Source organism: Suncus etruscus, chromosome 12 (assembly GCF_024139225.1).
Source record: "Suncus etruscus isolate mSunEtr1 chromosome 12, mSunEtr1.pri.cur, whole genome shotgun sequence".
NCBI lineage: Eukaryota > Metazoa > Chordata > Mammalia > Eulipotyphla > Soricidae > Suncus > Suncus etruscus.
Window position 1 is genome coordinate 1,495,348 of NC_064859.1, and position 17,311 is coordinate 1,512,658.

Sequence of the window (17,311 nt, forward strand, 5' to 3'; positions counted from 1 at the left end):
GGATTTTTTTTCCCCACTAGAGTTGCTGAGACACAACACCTACAGCAATAACAATCCATTTCAAGTTTTGATTGTTAAAGTTTGGGTCTCATGATTTCATTGTTGTAGACTCTGGCTTGGATATTTAGTTCTGCACTTTTTTAATGCACCTAAGACCATGTGGCCCCTGGCCTGCATTATTTCATATTTGTGTTTCTCCTCCATTCAATTTCTTTCTTTCTCCTTGCTTTACTCTGGGGCCAAAAGTGTTTGAGAAAACGCCCATTTAAACCATTGCATTTCTTTACGCAAAGATTATAAATACCACATATAAGTGATATCATTCTATATTTATCCTTATTCTGACTTGATTCATTTATTTAGCATATCTTCCAGTTCCATCCATGTTGCAGCTAATTGCATGATTGCATCATTCCTTACAGTTATGTAGTATTCCACTGTATAGATTCCACTGTATGATGATATATGATCCACTCATCTGTTGTTGGACATCTAAGTTGATTCCAACTCTTAGCTATTGTACAGAGTGCTGCAATGTGTATATATCCTTTTGGATCAGTGTTTTTCTGTCGTAGGAATTTTCAATGCCACGGTCTAAAAAAAAATTGTCAGAGGCCAGCTAAGAAGCCCTTCCTCAGCACAGATGGCTGACCAGACTTCCCTGATAATAAGGGTGATATTTCTCAAGCTTAGTTACAAACATTTATTTGGCCTAAATATGAATCTCCCTTTTGTTGTACTAAGTATGTATTTATTTGAACATTTACTTCCAAATATAAGGATTAACATAGGCAAATACAGCCTTCATTGAATTTCTCTTTACCTAGAAAACTCAGCATCAAGAGATACTTAAAAGCAACTTTAATCCTCACAGTCTTTTAAAAAGACCCTGTAACTTTAAACAGACTTGTCAGTCCGATGAAAGGAATGTTTGTTTTGGGACATCTCTAAGGAGCTCCGAGTAACTTGCTAACTAACTCTTTGCCTCAGATATAACATCCAAAATTTGACCTGGAAATAGCAATGGGTTGTTAAGAAAGCTTTTACCAGGTAAAGATTTGCATCTCTTTCAAATAAGTTTGTCTCTTTTATTGCCCCTTTTAAAATCAGTTTCTTAGTCAGACTTTAGGAAGTTAGTAATCTGTGATAGCTCCTAAAAAAGGAACTTTGATATGAAAACCTGGCTTCTTGCTAAATTCTTTAATCTACATTAGAATTGACACACAGGGCCTCCCCAGAGAGGAACAATTTTAAGATGTTAAAATTTACCCTCTTTTCATCAGCTGGGCTCTTAATTCAAATGTATCTCTTCATAAGGTCTGCAAACCACCTAGAGGCATGTGAACTGTTTTGAAGATCAAACAATGTATACTGATAAAGCTGTTAACAAGAGCTATATGTTTTACTTTGCAAAGAACAAAATCCTCCATATATAGCCCAATATTTGTGTAATAAACCAGAACGTTTTTCTCCTGCACAACTGTGTGTGGCTCTTATAATTCATAATTTGCCAACTGTGCACATCAACTTTCCTAGGAGAATTCTAAGAAATTCTCTACGGTATCCAGACCAAGACAGCTGTGGCAGGGTATAGATACTCAAATGTGGGATTGCTAGGTCATATGGCAAATCGATTTGTAGTTTACTGAGAACCCTCCATACAGTTTTCCATAGCAATTGAACAAGGCAGCATTTCCACCAGAGGATGAGAGTCTTCTCAGCTACAAAACAGCTAAGCTTTGGGTAAGGTGCCTTCCTATATTAATAAGATGCCAATGTATCTAATAAAACATGATAAAGCAATTACTTTTATTAAAACATTTTTGAAAACTCATTGTCATGTACTCAACACACAGGCTTTAGACCAATCACTAAGTCAAATCTGAAAGCTCTTCATTAAGCCTCAATAAAATTATAAAGTCAACCTCTTAATTTCAGGTAATCAGTCATATCCATAAAACACTACTGGCATCACTGAAGATTTCAACACCCAATTTGAAAATGTGCAATCAAAGGAACGATAAATTGTGACTCTATGACATTTTATAGAAAGCAGCAGGCAACTGGGAGGTTGGAAACTGGACACAATGGTGGCAAGAAAAGTGCAGTGGTGAAGCAATAGGTATTGGACATTGTAGGACTGAAACTCAACCAAAATCAACTTTTTTGGGGGGGGTTGGTTTTGGGGCCACACCTGGCAATGCTCAGGGGTGACTCCTGGCTCTATGCTCAGAAATGGCTCCTGGCAGGCTCGGGGGAACACATGGGATGCTGGGATTCGAATCACTGTCCTTCTGCATGTAAGGCAAACGCCTTACCTCCATGCTATCTCTCCAGCCACATGAGAAACATTTTAACTGTATCTAACAGCAATTAAATTTAAAATTTATTTAAAAAATAATCTTTTATATAACCATTTTCTGAAAAGCTTTAACTACAAAAGATGTTAGTTAAGATATAAAGTTTAAATGATTAATTGTACTAATTAAGGCTTTTAATATTCATTTTATAGCATACATTATATTCTAACATATTCTTATTGTTGACATTCACACTATAAGATCATTACTCATTTTTAGTAAAATCATTTTCCATTTGTTCTATAAAATTTCCCGGAAAGTTTCTGAACTAAAATCCTCTTTACAAGCTGAGTTATGGGGCCAGTGTGATAGTACAGAGGGTTGGGCACTTACCTAGCATACAACTGACCTGGGTTCAGTCCCCAACCCCTATATATTCCCCTGAGCTTGTTAGAAGTGATTCCTGAGTTCAAAACCAGGAGTAAGCCCTGAGAACCACTAGCTGTAGCCCCATTTGAAACAAAATTAAATAAAATAAATAAAAGTTATGTTATTCTCAATAACATAAGACTATGGCTTCTAGGATATGCACCTCAGAAGTATTTTCAATGACTAAATTCCAGTGGCAAAGATAACAAAATAAAGATAAGCAAATGTGATTACATCACACAGAGAAGGTTTTGCCTGGCAAGAGAAACATGTCAAATAAAATGATATCCTACTGAATAGAAGCTGGAGCAATAGTACATTTGGTAGGGTGTACCTTCCATGTGGTCAACCCAAGCTCAATCCCTGGCACTCCATATGGGTCCCCAAGCCCCAACAGGAGCAATTCCTGACTGCAGAGCCAGTTGTAAACCCTGAGCAACACCAGGTGTGCCCCCCCCCCCAAAAAAGATATTGTACTGAATGGGAGAAAGTATTTTCAATTTATCAAACAGCTAATATCATATATATAAATATATATATATTTATATATATATAAAGCTCAACAACAAAAACCGCATTAAAAATAGGGAGAGGAATAGCTCCCCCAAATAAGACATACATGTTGCAAATGGAAATACAGATCTTTTACAAAACAACAATCAGATATCATCTCAATCATCTCACAGCAGTGAAAATGGTCTATATTGAAAAGACTGGGAAGACTGTTGATAATAATGTGGCCAAATGAAACCAATTCACAATTCACAATTGGTGAGAAAGTTATCTGATCTGATCTCTGTGGAAAAAAATATGGAAACTTCTTAGAAAAGAACTGGGGCTGAAGTGAGGCATTTGACTTGCACCTGGCTGACCCAGGATGGACCTGGGTTCAATCCCTGGCATCCCATATAGTCCCCAAAGCCAGGAGAGATTTCTGAGTATGTAGCCAGGAATAACCTCTGAGTGTCACCAGGTGTGGCCCAAAACCAAAAAAAAGTAAGAATTGATTGGAAAGGCAAGAGTGAAAGTACTGTATTTGCTTTGCACATGGCCAACTGGGGTTCAATTCTCAGCACCACATATGTTCTACTAAATCTTATCAGAACTGATTACTGAGCATCTACCTCCAAAACACAGAAACATATTAAAAAAATCATACACACACTTAAGTTATATTCAAACCAAATATATTGACCAGGATATACAACCAAATATCCAATTACAGATAGATAAATGCTGTGATATATCTACACAGTGGGATATAATGTAACAGTAAGAAAGGGTGAAAACATAAGGGCCAAAGAGATAGTACAGAAGGTAGGGCCTCTGCCTTGCACTATGTCAACCTGAGTTCAAGTCGCAGCATCCTCTATATCCCCCATGTACTTCCGGAAGTAGTTCCTGAATGCATAGTGAGGAGTAAGCCTTAAGCACTGCTGGTGTGATTCACAAAGAAAACAACTTTTTAAAAGATGAAATCATGCAATTCACTGTAACATGGATGGAACTGGGAGCATTGGACTAAGCAAAATAAGTCAGGGAGATAAAAACAAATATCAGATGGTCTTACCCATCTGATAAAAAGAGACAAAATAAGGGAATAGATAGTATTGTACAAGGACAGATTCATGGCCTGAATTAGAAACTGGTTAACAGAGAGGGAAGAAGTAGCAGGGGAGAAGATGGAACCAGAAGGGACATAGGGACAGTAGTAGAGGCTCATGGGAGCCTTGTTGGAGGAGGGGTGCCAGTAGCACTTGCATGAATGCCAGAAAGTTTGACACTATTGTAACCACATTCTCTAAATGATAATATATAAAATACATAGTAAAAACATATTAAACTAAATCACTTACTGCAAAGACCCCACTTTTACTGCAACCGGAATATGAGGAAGTTGAGAAGCCCACTTTAGTGTCACGTCCTGATAAATATGCAACATGCTGTTATGGTTTCCAATCAAAACATTTATTGTTCCTTCAGAAACTATTGATTGAAAACAGAAAAAAAGGTAATAATAAAACAGTCACTTGTAACATCTTATTATATTCTTTTTAGGCAGCTGAAGATAAAATTACTATTTTAATCTAAACACAAATATTTTAAATAATAAAATATTCTTTTTCAGTTGAATAATAAAATATTCAGCTTCAAGGTAATAATAGCAAGATTAAAAAGCACTTTATAAACTAAATAGTGGCTAACATTTTTTCATTTTAATCCAGTAAGCATAATTTTTTTTTTTGGTTTCTGGGTCACACCCAGCAGTGCTCAGGGGTTATTCCTGGCTCTATGCTCAGAAATTGCTCCTGGCAAGCTCAGGGGACCATATGGGATGCAGGGATTCAAACCACCGACCTTCTGCATGCAAGGCAAACGCCTTACCTCCATGCTATCTCTCCAGCCCCTAGAAAGCATAACTTTGAATAATATTTAAGTACATTTAAGCTAATGATTTATTGGGCATACATAGCAGGTAAGTCATTATGTAATACATCAATGTGATTTCTCTTGCTTATAATGAAAGACTCTGATGGTCTCTTCCAAGTATGCTGAACCATCAGTTTGGAAAGTGCTAATAAAAACTTAGGGCCAAATCAAAATTTGAAACTAAGTGATATAACTGACAAAATTTTGCTTTAAAGCAAAATTCTACTCAACTTTAAAAAATATATAAATCTCAGGGCCAGAGTGGTGACGCAGCAATAGGGTGTTTGGTTTGCACCTAGTTGACCTAGAACGGACCACGGTTTGATCCCCAGGCATCCCATATAGTTCCCTGAGCCAGGGACGATTTCTGAGCACATAGCCAAAAATAAACCCTGAGCATCACCAGGGGTGGCCCAAAAACCAAATATATATTTATATATATCCATATATATTTTATATGAATATTATATATTCTAAATATAATATATAATTATATTATAAATATAATATAATATATTATAAACATATACTATAATGATATTATATTAAATTCTGAATATTATATAAATATGCAGTTATGATTGTGAATTTATATATTATACATAATAAATTATTATATTTTTTATATATTTCCATGTCAGAAAGATAACTCAAAGCACTGAGCATACACTTTCTATGCAAGACCTGGGACTGCTCCACAGCAGTGCAAGCTCCTGCGCACACCACCAGGAGCAATCTCTCTGCACAGAGTTGGGAGACAGATTCCTAAGGACTACTCCACGTGGCTACTCTTCCAAACTGATGAAGTTTTTATTGTACCTTCTGTACAAGACTATTCACATAGAAGACTAAAATTATGAGTGTAACTATGGCTATTCCTTACATATCAAGAAACTGGTTTTCAAAGAAAATCTTTCTACATACCTGAGCAGTATGGGAGAAAACAACTTGGACTACAATCGAGCTTCTTCATGAATCGAATTTGTCCATTTTCCTTAAGGCAAAAAAGGCTTCTCTCACCAAGAACAAAAATGGAAGATACTGGCTGATTAAAAGAAACAATACATATATCACGGGCTTGCTCCCCAATATTTAGAGTCCAATCCGCCTGTAAAACAAACCCCCCCAAAAAAAAGATTTAATTGCTATCATTTTTATTCTTTCATAGCACTTAGACTTTTTTTTTAAAGCTAAAATAATAGTCAACTAATCTTTATTAATCTTTTGCAGGGGAGGGGGCTATGACCACATTTCTCTTATCCTATAGAGCCTAGTAGATGCAGTCCAATTTTTCACCAGCTATTAAACAAAGCTACATAAAAATACTTAATAGTTGGGGCCGGGCAGTGGCACTAAAGGTAAGGTGCCTGCCTGGCCTGCACTAGCCTTGGATGGACCGCAGTTCTATCCCCCGGCGTCCCATATGGTCCCCCAAGCCAGGACCGACTTCTGAGCGCATAGCCAGAGTAACCCCTGAGCATCACCGGGTGTGGCCCAAAAACCAAAAGCAAAAACAAAAAAAACTTAATAATTATGGGGCTGGAGCGGTAGCACAAGCGATAGGGCATTTGCCTTGCACACGACTAACCTAAGACAAACCTCGGTTCAATCCCTGGCATCCCGTATGGTCCCCAAAGGCAGGAATAACTTCTGAGTGCATAGCCAGGAGTAACCCCTAAGCGTCACTGGATGTGGCCCAAAAATTAAAAAAAAAAAAAATACTTCTAGTTAAAAAGCCAGACATTGAAAACTATAAAACACTGATTTTTGGGCCGGGCGGTGGCGCTAAAGGTAAGGTGCCTGCCTTGCCTGCGCTAACCTTGGACGAACCGTGGTTCGATCCCCCGGTGTCCCATATGGTCCCCCAAGCCAGGAGCAACTTCTGAGCACATAGCCAGGAGTAACCCCTGAGCGTTACTGGGTGTGGCCCAAAAACCAAAAAAAAAAACAAAAAAAAACAAAAAAACAAAAAAAAAACACTGATTTTTAAAAATGTTAAAGAACCCAAAAAGTGGAAAGACAAACAAAAAACATTATTAAAATGTTTATACTACTCAAAGTGTAACATGGATGTAAATTCATATAAAATCTTCCAATAGATAAGAAAGTAATTATTATTAAAATGTTTATACTACTCAAAGTGTGACATGGATGTAAATTCGTATAAAATCTTCCAATAGCATTTTTCCCACAGATGAGTAGATAAAGAAATTGTGTTGTATCTACACAATAGACTACTAAACAGCTGTTAGAAAAGATGAAGTTATAAAATTTGGGTATACATGAATGGATGTGGAGATTATGTTGAGTAAAATGAGTCAGGAGGAGAGGGCTAGACATAGACACTCATTTATGGGATTAAAAAATATATAAAATCGAGGCGCTGGGTGATGGCATGGAGGTGGGGTGTTTGCCTTGCATGCAGAAGGATGGTGGTTCGAATTCCAGCATCCCATATGGTTCCCCGAGCCTGCCGGTGTAGAGCCAAAAGTAACCCCTGAGCACTGCCGGGTGTGACCCAAAAGCCAAAAACAACAACAACAAAAATAAATATACACACATACACACATACTACAGACAACAGAGACAAAGGCCAGGAGGATCAGGACATGGTAGGAAGCTTGCCATAAATAACAGGGGAGTGAAATTGGGCAAAGAAGGTACCACTAGGACAATGATAATTGGAAATGATCACTCTAGAAAAGAACTGGGTGCTGAAAAAAGATAAAGCAATGTGCATGATACCCTTCAGCAACAACATTGCAAATCAGTGTCGAGAGACAGAGAGAGAGAGAGAGAGAGAGAGAGAGAGAGAGAGAGAGAGAGAGAGAGAAATATATGCCCCAGAGGCAGGTGGTGGGAGAGTGAGAGGAAACTAAGGACACTGGTGACAGAAAATGTGCACTGATACTGTACATTGTATGACTGAATCTCAGTCATGAACAACTTTGTAACTGTGGGGGGAAATCAACGGTATCATGAATAACCTTGTAACCATGGTTTTTAAATAAAGTCATTAAAATGGGCAGAAATGTCACTGTCTTTGGGTGCACACTAATAGGTCTTATTCCTGGCAATAAAAAAAATCTCAAACTGTTTTCAAGACTTCAAATAACACAAAAAAAATCTCTTACCGCAATGGAATTAAATTAGAAATCATCAAATAGATCAAAGGCAGCTAGAAGTAACACAGGTAGCTCTTAAGTACCTTCCCACAACTAAGTATTTCAAAGCATTCCAGACTAAATTCTACTTCATTGTAACTTATTACATAATGTTCCATGGGATCAAAGTCCTACCAAGTGACTTTGGTGCAATTAAAGGTAATATTTCTGCTAATTCTCATTCTTCATTAATTAATGAGAATGGGGGATTATCCAACTGTAAATTGCTTTCAGAGCAAATCATCAGTGCAAGACACAATAATAGTGCCAATAAATTCCTATAAGGAAATATGTGAAGGCTATACCAAAAGGAAAACCACATCCCAAAAGCATAAAATCAAGAAGAAAAGGAAATGAGATATTTGGAACACTGAGAAGTCCCAGGTAAAAGTTACTTCTCAAAAACACTATTGAGAATGGGGCCGGAGGGACAGTATAATGGGCAGGGTGCTTGTCTTGAACCTGGGTTTAATCCTGGGTACCATAAACTCTGCCAAGAGCCATTTCTTAGCACAAGCCAAGGGTAAAAACCCTGAGCACAAAACGGGGAAAGTACTATTGAGGAGATTAAAGAAATCGAATCGCCATTATCATTGGCATCTTCATCATCTCTATCTTAGTAAAAGATGCAGACTTCTAATGATTTCACTACCACAGTGAGGAACTAAAATTTGGCAAGTTTAACACCATGTTTAACTTACTCAGAGACAGATTAATAAACACAGCTCTCCAAATCTGACTCCAATCTCACTTTATCTGCAGTTTTTATTTATTTATTTTATTTAAGTATTTATCTTTCAGCCTTTCTAGTTACATCTTATTTGTATTTATCGTGTTCCTTTATTTTTGTTACAATTGAGAGAGCCCATGTGTTTTGATTTTATTCTTCACTTTTTCCAAGTTAACCTCCCTTCAGTCATGCCACTTAATTTGGCACCCTATGATAAAAAAAAAAAACTACCCTTTCTTGAAATTCCTTTCCTATATGAAATTCCAAATTTCATATTATTGTTTCTTCTAGTATCTTAGTTCTGTTTGTCTTGAATTCACTGGGTACTTTCCATCAGATTTCAGTACCTGCTGGTATTTCTTTTGCCTTCCTTTTTTCAGAATAAAAAGTGTTCCCAAGACTTGATTTCCTGAGAATTTATCATTTATCATTATTTTTTTTCATAGAGTTTCTCAATTTAGCAGTCTACCTTTGTCTGTAAGCAAATTCTGTCTGCGGTTCTTAAATTTGGTTTCTTGTTTTTTTGTTTGTTTGTTTGTTTTGTTCTAGGAGTTGACTCCTGGCTCTGTGCTCAGGATCACTCCAAACAAAGCTCAGGGAAGCATTTGTGGTACCTGGCAGTAAAACCCAGGCAACTGCCTTCAAGTTCAGTACATTTAACCTGCTGGACTCCCTGTCCAGGCTTTAAGATAATTTTATCTTTGTAACTCTTGTGATATTTTATTTTTATTTTAAATGTCTAGCTCAAGCTGGGATCTCTCACACCTGGAGGTGAGGCCCCTGATCCCTCAGCTCTGAGCCCACAGTGACCCCCAGTGAGCCAATAGAGGTGGATACATAGCAGCAGACAGGCACCGGGATCAGGCACCCAAGAGAAAAATGAAATTAAAATAAATGTCTTGGTCAAAGCCTACAAGTAGTAAATTGTTCACTAAAGGGCTTCTCCCCTTTTTGTTTTATTAGTTTATAATTACTTCAATTAAAAGTGACCCCTTGAGAAATCTGTCATTCTAGTGGTTCAACCCTATAATCATGGCCACATTATGGCCACAGCCAGGCAAGAATCTTCATTGCTTACTAAGACCTAACTAAATTCTTTGATCATCGAAGCAGGGGTTGTGGCTAAAGTGCACACCTTAGTTATGCCTGAGACATGGATTCAATTCCCAGCACCCCAAAAGAAATTTTTTTAATTCTTCGACCACTGATTTCATTCTTTGACAATGACAGAAAAGAGAAAGGGCTGAAAAATATTTTCGATTTTATTTTCAGCAATTTCAGTTCTATACAAACATCTATGAAAACTATAAAAATATTACTTTAATATTTTTAAAAGCTATAAAAATATATTTTAAAAATCTTACAACCAGTCTTTTTCCAGAACCAAGTTTTTGTTGTTCGGTTTCTTGTTTTTTATCTGCATCCGTTGCAAAAGCAAGTACTTGGTACCTATTTGAAATATATTAAATAACTGTAAGTAACTTTAGAGCAAAAAGATATAAACTACTTTAAACCTGAAGAGCATGCAATCTCAAACTAAAAGCACAGATTTAAAAATGCTTATGAGTCATAAACCTTAAGAGTCACTTTTGGGGGGGCCAGTGAGGTGAAACTAGAGGTAAAGTATCTGCCTTGCAAACGCTAGCCAGGGAAGGACCACAGTTCAATCCCCCGGCGTCCCATATGGTCCCCCCAAGCCAGGGGCAATTTCTGAGCCCTTAGCCAGGAGTAACCCCTGTACATCAAAAGGGTGTGGCAAAAAAAAAAAAACAAAAAAAAGTCACTTTTGGGGGGTCAGAGCCATAGCACAATGGGTAGGGCATTTGCCTTGCATGCAGCCAACCGAGGGATCCCCAACATCCTATCTGGTTCCCCTGAGCCTGCCCGGAGTGATTTTTTGAGTGCAGAGCTAGAATAACACCTAAAAGCCACCAGGTGTGGCAAAAAAAAAAAATTCGCTTTTTCCTTGGTTTTAAAAGCTAATTCAATATTGGGGAAACATCTGTCATATATCAAGTACTTCCATTAGAATTTTTAAGTGACAAATAGAAATACTCAAGAAATATCTATACCAAAACACCTATCAATAGAAGACAATTTATAAATAATACAAAGCAGCCCAACAGTCCAAACAGAAAATCTTAATTATAATCTATAATACATAGATTATAAACTTGTGTTTAATTCCCAGCTAAATAACTAAATAAGTATTTTGACAAATTAATCACAGTAACTTGCTTTTCCCATATATAATAACATTAATCTAAACAGCAGCATTGTTGAAAATTTTTAAAATAATGTGGAACTTTGTACAGTATCTATTAGATACTCAATTAATGGAGACTTATATGCAAATAGAAATCAATAACCTAGAAATTTATCTCTTATGTAACAGGTTCTCAATAATAGATATTTTGGAATTTCTGACTTTCCTAAATATGTTACAGGTTTTATTTCAGTAGGAACATTTAGCTCAAATACAATTTATAAATATCATTCAATCTAGAAATAATTTTGCCTATATGGCTTAAATGTCCTTATTTCCCATTAGTAAAAAGCATATTCTTGCAGATATAATCCTGTTGTGAATGAAGGAACAAAAGGCACATGGATTCTTTTCCCTCCAGCTAAATCAAAATTCTCACATTGTTCTTCCAAAGCTAAGAATGAAATATTAGATTAATATAATCAGACATCATGTTTAAGAGAAAGACTTTTGTTTTGTTTTGTTTTTGGGCCACACCCGTTTGATGCTCAGGGGTTACTCCTGGCTATGTGCTCAGAAATCGCCCCTGGCTTGGGGGGACCATATGGGACGCTGGGGGATCGAACCACTGTCCGTCCTATGCTAGTGCTTGCAAGGCAGACACCTTACCTCTAGCGCCACCTTCCAGGCCCCTAAGAGAAAGACTTGATTAAGAGTGCAAACATCAATGACACAGATGACTAAAGCCATGTGGGGTATTTTTGTAAAGTATTGTATGTACACTGGTATTCAAATATCGATCTCAACCTGGAATAAAAGTCTCTAATTACAACTGAGAAAAAAAATAATTAGTGAATATACATTTTGTAAGGTGTCATGAAAATCAGTCTTATGTAATATAAAAGTTTAATGAATATAAATTTAACTCACGGGGGGGGTGGAGAGAGAAAGAGAGAGAGAGAGAGAGAGAGAGAGAGAGAGAGAGAGAGAGAGAAACAGAATAGTCTCACTTATCTATGGGTTTTAAGAAAAATAAAAGACATTATTGTAATAATGCCAAGAGATGAGGGCCGGAAGGACCGGCTCACGATATGAAGCTCACCTCAAGGAGGGGTGAGTGCAGTTAGAACACTAACAAGTACCACAAAAATGTTAATGAGTGAGAGAAGTATAATGCCTGTCTCAAATGCAGACGGGGTGTATGGGTGGAGGAATATGGGGTGCATTGGTGGTGAGAATGTTGTACTGGTGAAGGAGGTGTTCTTTTTGTGACTAAAACCCAACTACAGCCATGTTTGTAATCACAGTGTTTAAATAAAGATAAAAATAAGGGGCCGGGAAGGTGGCGCTGGAGATAAGGTGTCTGCCTTATAAGTGCTACCAAGGAACGGACTGCGGTTCGATCCCCCGGCGTCCCATATGGTCCCCCCAAGCCAGGGGCGATTTCTGAGCACATAGCCAGGAGTAACCCCTGAGCGTCAAACGGGTGTGGCCCAAAAACCAAAAACAAAACAAAACAAAAAAAAAAGATAAAAATAAATTTAACTCAATGAATACACAGTTAAAATACACAGTTAAAAATCTACTATACGAGCTACAAATAAAAAACTGTATTTATTTCCATCTATCAAGACTTCCCAAAATAGTTATGAAAATTCTTATACAAATAAAAATATATAGTATACTCAGATTGCCTCATAGCAGAAATGCACATTGTACCCAGAAAACAGAGTGACAGAAACAAATATCCAGAGTGATCTAGTGCCCAGGGAGAGACAGCTGGGTTCAAAAATCTGATTAAAAATTCATGGGGCCGGAGCTATAGCATGGAGGTAAGGCGGTTGCCTTTCATGCTGAAGGATGGTGGTTCGAATTCCGGCATCCCATATGGTCCCCTGTGCCTGCCAGGGGCGATTTCTGAGCATAAAGCCAGGAGTAACCTCTGAGCACTGCCGGATGTGACCCTAAAACAAAAAACAAAAATCAAAAAAAAAAAAATTCAACACTATGGTAAAAAGGCAGAAGGTACTATGGCAAAACAAACAACGCCCACATAGGCATGCAGCAAGCAAAGAGACGTGAAAGGCCATGATGGGTGTTTAATAAGACCAACAAAGGTAAGAAAGTGGTGAAGATAGCAGCCTCATAAAACCAGGCTCCAAACATTAAACACATAGCTGCAACAAATTGCCTTCAAACCAGCAGTCTTCCTTTCAAAAGCCTTAAGTCTGCCAATATACAAAATAATTAATCTTCACATTCCAACTTGTAAAGAATTGCTTGACTCTTCCCAGTTGGTGGTACCAGAAATAGTGTGAACTGAGACTAAAACATCACCCCAGAGTAAACCCATTATGGTTATAACCTTCGGCAATTAATTACACAGGTAATTAATTAGATGCAGACACCAAGCTACTGCAAGAATGAAATGGACATTAATGAGATTGCTGCAAATAAATAAATAAATAAAACCCAGAGCCTTTTCAGCTATTTGAAATACATTACTGCAGAGAGCTATTTTTTCATCTGACAAGTGAGCCCCTAAAGTGATCTCATTAACATAAAAACAGCAGGAAGAGGCACAGACAAAACTGACTCCTGATTTCCAAATCCAGATCATTTCTTTTCCTGGAATATAACTCAGAAGAGTATTTTATTACTAAGCATAACTGACAGTAAATGTAGATGATGACAAACTCACAATAGCATCTAATTTATGGTTCTCCCGACATCCTTTTAAGTGGGACCAATAACGTACCTGGGCATCTATCCAAAATTGAAAAAAACTAACATTAAAAAAAAAAACTTGGGGGCCAGAGTGATGGCACAAGAAGTAGGGCTTGTGCACACAGCTAACCTAGAATGGACTGCGGTTTGATCCCCCGGCCAGGAACAATTTCTGAGCGCATCCCCAGAAGTAACCTCTGTGCATCACCGGGTGTGGCCCAAAAAGAAAGAAAAAAAATTTTTTTTGAATTATTTTTTCCTTCACCACTGAAGTATTCAGTGATATAAGCTAAAGAATAAAATTCCCTGTTGTGGCTACTAAAAGAATAGCAGGACCCAAAGTAATAAAAGATCATAAGAGTTACATATGTGTTTCTCTGAACAGAAAGCCATCCATCACAAATAGAACCAGCCCAGAAGAATGCCAGTGAGTTCTTTTTGACACAATAAGCCACACATGTTTAAAAGGACTTTGGGGCAGCAGTGACCCCCCCCTACATATCACATCTTAAAAACAGCAGCAAGGAAGTAAAATAGTCATTCACATGTCACAGAACACAAAAGTAAGCCCACCAAAATCATTCATTATAAAACGAAACAAAGCTGTCACTTCAAAGGGGACCATTGTGGAACTGTTAGGTGCCATATGCCCTACTAGCACTGGAGCCTGGGACACAGATCTTTAACAGCCTCATTTCAACTACAGCTACATTCTTGATTATACTATGTGGAATCATTTTTATAGAGATGTAGATAATTAAAGAGAAGCTTATCTGGCAAACTTCTCACTCTTTCCTCCATTTCCTTTGAAACATCTACCTTTAGCGGCCTTTGATGTCTCTAGGAAGACAAATTCTCGGCCATCGAGGAGCAACTAACCAGTTCCAGGAGAAAAATAATCAAATATTTCATATCAATGTGTGATGAGATGTCCTGTTAAATTACTACGAACTGAGAAAAAAAAGAGAAAGCTGTATCAAGAACAAGTTCAAAAAGAGCAGAGAATAGAACGAATATTCACATCCAGAGAAGGAAGGAAGAAAAAGGGATTCAGACAGAAAGGGCAAAAAAGGAAAGAAAACAAATAATAAGCCTCAATAGTCAAAGAGAAAACACCTCATATTTAATGTGGCAACAGTCTAGGTTTCACGAACAATACACTCTTTCAATATAATTGCCTAAGTGTGGGTTGGAAAAGTAATGTAGTAAGGTACTTGCCTTGCATGTGGCAGACTGGGTTCAAGCCTCGCGACCCCAGAGTGATCCCTGAGCATAGAGCCTACAGTAAGCCAGGAGCATGGCTGAGGGTGGCTCTAAAGCATATATATGGATAGACGTGTCTATGCATGAGTATGCATGTATACATACATATGTGTGCACATGTCTTGTGTCTATACACACACATTACACTTTAAGACTCTTCAAAGCAGATTAGCACCTTAGTAGAGTCATCGGAAGCGACTATAAGGGAATTAGAGAATGTGCGTGCTTATAGTAAAAAAAAAAAAAGAAAGAAAGAAAGAAAAGAGCTCGTGGCGAGTACTTTTCAAAAAATAGAAAGTCTTCCTATTTTCAACCATCATTCACAAATACCTTCTCTAGGCTTCCTTGGTAACTAGGGCAAAGGTGAATACTAGAAAACAGAAATCTAGTAAGACTTGTACCAATGAGAACAAAAAGCAGGGGTTGAATAAGAATGGAAAAAAATTAGGTCACACTTGACTGATTATATTAACTATACAGGTAACAAAAAAACCATGAGGGACCAGAGTGATAGCACAATGGATAGGGCATTTGCTTTGTATACAGACAGTCCAGATTTGATCCCCGGCATCCCATATGTCCCCTGAGCTGGTCAGGGGTAATTTCTGGGCACAGGGCCAGAAGTAACTCCTGAGTGCCTCCGGGTGTGGCCCCCCAAAAAAAAACCAAACAAAGAAAAAGTGAATAAAAGATGAACCAAAGTGGGGCCGGGCGGTGGCGCTGGAGGTAAGGTGCCTGCCTTGCCTGTGCTAGCCTAGGACGGACCGCGGTTCGATCCCCCGGCGTCCCATATGGTCCCCCAAGAAGCCAGGAGCAACTTCTGAGCGCATAGCCAGGAGTAACCCCTGAGCGTCACAGGGTGTGGCCCAAAAACCAAAAAAAAAAAAAAAAAAAGATGAACCAAAGTTTGAACAAATATAACCATGAAAACAATAGGGGAGGGAGGGAGGGCGGGAGATGAGAGGAAGGGAGGGAAGTGGGGCAAATGGAGGGAAAGGAAGAGGGAGTGATGGAAAGGGGGAAAAAATAGGATAAGCATTTTCTTGCTCCAAAAGAAACCCAATGCTTAAAATATCATGAACTAAATCACCTGGAGTATGTGCTTGCACTGATTTCTGGGTCTTAGCCCAAAATCCATGAAATCAAAATCCAGGATAATGAGGAATAAGATTTTGTAAACAAGCATTTATCAAGTGGTTTATCCAGGTGATCTTTATATATAACCCGTCAGAGACCAAGAATCTTCCCCAGTTTCTATTTAAATAAAATGAGCTTATTTTAACATAATTTAATAGATACAAAAAATTATTTATATCCTAAAATATTTTCTATTAACTTACTGCTTTCTACTAAAGTGGGTATAAATAGATTTACTGAAGCCTTGAATAAACATAACTAGTTTTCCTGCTTTCTTTGATCTCACAATTGCCAGTGCTAATCATTTATTAAACTTAAAAGTGTCTATTGTCAAAGTGTTCCTATTCCTAGGAACATATGCCAAAGTCATGGGGACTTTCAAATCTCTGTACTTTGACTCCATTGGCATCTTAGGGCAAGTGAGGCACTGAGCTCATGGAAAGTTGAAAAGCAGATATCCTTCACAGTGTCCAACTTTGGGCAAACTTGAATAAATTGCACAATTAATTTTCTCACCTCTCAAACAAACACAATATTTTATTATCAGTGTCAGTGTAGCTCCTTTGTTTCCTTTGGGCAAAAGCCATAGAAGTTATAAAAAGAATAGACATAATAATATATGTCTATCTCATAATTTCTGCTTCATCACATTTACCTAAGTTCAGAGTTTTGAATTCCAGGAATCTTGACAATAATTCACTGACAGTAGACTGACACTTACAAGGTATTCATTAACCTCCTACCTTAAATTAAAGCTATGAGAAAATTTTTCAGCTATTTCCTTATAAATTTACATTTTCTTCCTGTCTTGGGAAATATCATATAGCCAAAACTAATACTGAAAAGCTACAGTGATGTACTGCTTAGATGTTTAAAGTTCTAAATATTTTTATCAGATAATAAACAATAAAATCACTATAAATGT

At 37.6% G+C, this 17,311-nt stretch overlaps 1 protein-coding gene across 1 annotated transcript in view; it reads right to left on the bottom strand.

The window, feature by feature from the left end:
- The window catches only part of BBS9 (Bardet-Biedl syndrome 9), a 540,357-nt gene that overhangs the window by 398,563 nt on the left and 124,483 nt on the right, over positions 1-17,311 (bottom strand). Inside the window, exons 6-8 of the mRNA XM_049784883.1 lie at positions 10,418-10,502; positions 6,084-6,267; positions 4,586-4,715 (exon numbers count right to left, since the gene is read on the bottom strand). Coding sequence (XP_049640840.1) covers positions 4,586-4,715; positions 6,084-6,267; positions 10,418-10,502 — 399 coding nt within the window. The remainder of the gene's footprint in view (positions 1-4,585; positions 4,716-6,083; positions 6,268-10,417; positions 10,503-17,311) is intronic.